The 5,022-nt window shown below is 40.0% G+C and overlaps 1 protein-coding gene across 1 annotated transcript; it reads right to left on the reverse strand.

The window, feature by feature from the left end:
• Window positions 1-846: 846 nt before the first annotated feature.
• On the reverse strand, window positions 847-4,094 carry RecQ5 (RecQ5 helicase). Its single transcript, XM_065238554.1, has 3 exons — window positions 3,036-4,094; window positions 2,120-2,769; window positions 847-2,053 (listed from the first exon to the last, which is right to left on the reverse strand). Exons 1-3 carry the CDS (start codon window positions 3,847-3,849, stop codon window positions 953-955), a joined length of 2,565 nt encoding a protein of 854 aa, XP_065094626.1. The 5' UTR covers window positions 3,850-4,094; the 3' UTR covers window positions 847-952.
• Between the last annotated feature and the right edge of the window lie 928 nt (window positions 4,095-5,022).

Here is a 5,022-nt window from a genome sequence, read left to right on the forward strand (position 1 = left end):
GTAATACGACAAGTGGTTCCGGGGGAAAAGGGCAAGGCGTCTAAGGAGGTTTTAGTGCGGTAAGAATCCCACACACCGTGTCACCGCGACTGTGCGCCCAGTCGTCAAGCGGTGGCACGATGGCCTTTTTGAAGGTTTCCTCCTTGCCAAAAAAAAAAAAAAAAAAAAAAAAAAAACACACACACACACACACACACACACATGGGTTCAATTCCCGGTCCGGGCTAGGAATTTTTCGGGTTGGAAAATTTCTCGACTTCCCTGGGCATAGAAGGTATGATTGGACTTTTGCCACACAATTATACCAATGCAAAAATGGTACAGACATCGAAAGCTCTCAATTAATAACTGTGGAAGTGCATCTATAGAACACTAAGTTGAGAGCACGCAATAAGCTAATATGCGATATGCAATAAGCTTGAAATGCGAAGAAGAAGAAGAAGAAAACAAATTGTATGGGAAATGGATTTCGTCGATAGAGACACAGCAAAATAATCACTTCGTTTTTGGACACAAAATTAACAAATTTACGCTCGCTCCCATTCAAAGCACCGAAAAACCGACATGAATGACCATAGCAAAAACAATAAAGTTTCTGACCAAAGCACACTACTGACATCTGACTCCGTGTTTGCGGGAAATATTTAGCTAAGCCATGAACCAGCATGCAAAAGTTATGAATTGGTTCGTGTCTGATATATTTTGGACAAATTATTTTTATCTAGATCAAAAAATCCTATGGTTTTGACAGTTCGGATCACTGAACATTTAAATCGGCCGTTTACGATTTTCGGGCATAATTCAGAATTAAGCGTCATGTCGGTTTGTCGGTTTGTCTGTGTTCAAAGTACCACTGGTGCCAAGGGTCCTCGCATTTATTTAAAATAGTTCCAATGGTCCAAAATTGATGAAATCTTAAGTTTTGGTTCAATTTACAATCACCCTAATATCCCTAAAGAAACCAGTTAGAGCGAACATTGCAAATCGTACTTACATGTTTCACAATCGACCTCCTGTAGAGACTGCCTACAGTGTTGCTGGTAAATGATTCATATTCCATTTCTACTGCTATATCCTCGAAGTCCTTATAAACCAGTTCATGCTCTGGTGGGTCGGACTCTTTGCATGCTTCAACATTCTTCTTAAGTAGATCAGCCAACATGGTGAGATTGCTTTCTCGGGAAGAAATCGTTAGTCCGTTAACCTTAACCGTGGTCTGGAGGGCAAATTTGACTCGACTAATGGAGACCGATTTGTGCATATCCAATTCTTTTGCAGCAGATGCTTTTCTCAGGGCGAATTGTTTTTGAAGCAGTAATTCCGTCTCTCTTTTTGCACGCTTATCTCGTAGGGAGTCGCTATCGTTCCCTTCCACTTCCTCGTAAGCATCTTCAGCGCCTTTGCGGCCGCCTTCGTATAAATCGGAACAATCGTCATCGAAACCGATTATCGTTTTTAGCTTTCCAGACACTGACAACTTTTGAAATGTTTCGATAGCTTTTTCTACCTTTTTTGGATTCGCGCATACATCGCACATGTTGTTGCAGTTCGGTGGATCATCGCCAAAAAAGTCTGAAAAGAGCCTATGTCGACAATAGGCTGCTTCGCAATATTGGACGATTTTTTCGAAATTCTTCACAGCTAGCTTGGCCTTATCCTCCTTGGAAGTGCCCTTGCCTTTCTGCAAATCCTGTTGTAGGAGAAAGTCGATCGACTTGCACTGATCCCGACAATGATACACGCGGCAGTAAGATTTCTTTCCATCGCGACCTGCTCGACCCGATTCCTGATAGTAGGATGCCACACTCTGGGGAATGTCCCAGTGAATGACAAAACGCACCGAGCCTTTATCTACACCCATGCCAAAGCTTATGGTGGCGGAAATTGCTGCATATTTTCCATTCATCCAGTCCTCCTGCACAGCAACTCGCTCCGATTGTTTCAACCCAGCGTGGTAAGCAGCAGTCTTCAGTCCTAGTTTGGATAAACTGCTTGCAACCCGTTCGGTTGTCTCACGCGTTCTGCAATAGATGATACCGCATGCTTTCTTAGTCTGAAATGTGAAAACAAATTAAATTATAGCAATGGAAACAAATCTTTTTAAGGCTTTATTCAATACCGGCTTGACATCCGCATCGTCTTTATGTAAAATACTTTCAATGTAATCCCGCAGATGGATGTAGTCATCCTGTATGGAGTTTTTAAACACAACATCGTAGTAGAGATTTTTCCGGAAACAAGGTGTTTTAAATTTTGCAATGGGCTCTTTTAGACGTAGATTTTTAAATATATCTACGACAACTTTCTTGGAAGCGGTTGCGGTTAGTGCTATCCACGGAATCGAAGGGTATTCGGACCGCAAGTGACCAAGTTTGAGATAGTCCGGCCGGAAGTCGTGACCCCAATCGCTGACACAATGTGCTTCGTCGACGACGACGTACGCGACCTTCTTGTTCTTGACTAGCATCTTCATAAGCTCCTTAAAGGTGGATGTGTTGGCCTGTTCAGGTGTGATGTACAGGAAGCGTATATCCGTGCGGATGCTTTTCAGATCGTTCAGGACGCGATCGCGATCTTTGTTGCTCATTTTGGAATTGATAGAATCGGCTGGGATTTTAAGCTTGGCCAACGTATCCAGTTGATCCTTGATCAGGGCCAACAGGGGCGAAAAGACGATGGTAACCTTGTTATCTTGCATGACGCCGGGCAACTGGAAGCACAGCGATTTACCGGAACCGGTTGGCATCGAAACGTACACATCTCGGGTTCCTGAAAGGGGAAAATGGGAAATGTTTTTAATAACAAATATTTTTGTAAATTTATTTGTTATGATTCCGATTTTGGTAACAACTTTTCAATGTTTTTAATTAGCTTATACTCAGCACTTAAAAATCTCAAACCCTATTTATATTCTTCTTAGACTTCCCGGATAATTGTGAAGGTTTGGACGTGATCAGAGAATCTGGTTTGCCATTATTACAAATTGTGAAATACTTCAAAGTCAAAAATTGTGTATTGCTAAAATAGCCACTCACTTGTTATAATAGTTTGTATCGCTTCCTTCTGCAATGCGCTCTTGAAATCATTGTGACCGAAGTACTGCTTCAGCTTTTCTTGCAATATTCCCTCGGAACTGCCGTCTTCCTTTTTTATTTTTTTCTCAAAAATACTTGCTAGCTTCTTCGACGGTTCGGGTTCTTTATCGAGCGGTTTTAATTCGGGAGTTTTTGGAGGAATATCATCCTCCAAATCGGAATAAATTTCTTGTTTCACATTAGGACTTTTGGTTTCTTCTTCCCAGCTGTCATCCACAGAGTTGGCTTCCCGTTTAACCCGTTCCGAATCGTTCTGTTCTTTCTTGATTTTCGGTATGTCGTCCTCTGATGTATTGCGTGTCTTGACAAGTTTCACTTCCTCGAAATGGTTTTCCGTATCACTTCCATTCCGGGTTTCCTTTTTAATATTCTTGGTGTTTTCTCCAGTTAGGTCATCATCATCCGGCAGTTCACCCGGCTCTGGACTGCTGCTACTTAATTTATCATACAATTCGTCGTTTTTCTTATCCTTGTTAGCGCAATCATTTTCCTCTTTAGCATGAAGTTCTATGGATTGACCATCGGCAGGGCATTCCTCTGGACTATTTTCTGTTATCATATTCTTTTCCTCGCCATCCAATGAGGCCTCTTCCTCCCCGGTACACTCGACTTGGCTTTCTTCAGTCGCTTCTTTTTTCTTACATTCCGGATCTGGCACATCAAGATCATCATCGTCTGGTGAGTCCGACTCATTTTGTTCCGGAGAACAAGGTTCCTTCGCTAATTCGTCGATGCTGTTAGCTTCCTCCGACATTTTCAAACTTCCGCCCAAAATGTTGAACACTGATTTCGAATGCCAAATGCCGGAGCCTATTTTCTGCACTATCTATTCTCCGCCGGGGAATATTTTTCTTTAGTTCGACTAGTTCCAGAATGCTAAAACATTTCTGGGGCACCAAGATTAAACTAGTGGATGGTAAAATAAATAAAAACGCCACAAAATTGGAAAACTAATCACACGAAATAACACTCTCGACCGATCACAAAAGTTTTCACGCACTTCTTGTCAAAAATGCCAAACAAAAGATGGCGCTCGTTGCCCATCGGTTTGGTGCGTGTGGTTTGATCTAGTTTTTTGTTTTGCAGTCAACTGAGTACACGAGCAAATAAAATTACCCAAAATATAGAGAAATTAACCCAAATATCTACTTCTCAAAAGAGATGATCAAACCACAGACAAACAGACATAACACTCGCAAGTTGTTCATCGAACAAGCATTTAACGGTCAATTTAAAAGTATCGTAGTTGGTAGTACCACCACCTGTAGCGTGCACGGATACAAATTTTGTTCATTTAAAACAAAAATATAAATGTTTATTGGCAAATCAAAGTTGGCACGCGTGGAGAATAGAAGAACTATGAAAGTGATGATGGTTTCAAAATTTTCCACGGGGAAGCAACCTTAAAATGCTTTTATTTTGTGAATGGAGCATTTTATTTAAATCTGGTAAGTGCTACCCCGCATAAACAATAACCATAAGATGCGCCTAACCACACACAAAGAAAAATCGTTGCTCAAATTAAAAAATACATTGATAGAATTAAAAGTATGCATTGGTTCTTTTTGGTAGAAAGCGGTTCGCTTTCAAAACAAAAATAGGCCAACTGTCAAATCAAAAGTTGCCCGGCCACTGCTTTTAAAAGTTAAAACTTTCAAATTGAATTGTACTTCTGTCAAATGAAAAGCATAACAGTGTTTAAATTAAAAGCAGATTATTTTTGATTCAAAATAAACTTTTGGCCTGAAACTTTGGTATAGTTAGGATAACATATATGTCCTTTTAAATTTAAAAACAAATACTTTCATCATTATTACGTCCGTTTTCATTCCAAAATCTTATAATTTTTCACTTAAAAGTTTTTATTATTTGAAATAAATGTACAAAAATATGTTTATTGATATTTTAAACAATCAATATTAAATAT

This window comes from Ochlerotatus camptorhynchus, unplaced genomic scaffold, assembly GCF_037179485.1.
Source record: "Ochlerotatus camptorhynchus isolate MF236.1 unplaced genomic scaffold, CSIRO-AGI_Acam_v1.1 ptg000825l, whole genome shotgun sequence".
In the NCBI taxonomy this organism is placed as follows: Eukaryota; Metazoa; Arthropoda; class Insecta; order Diptera; family Culicidae; genus Ochlerotatus; species Ochlerotatus camptorhynchus.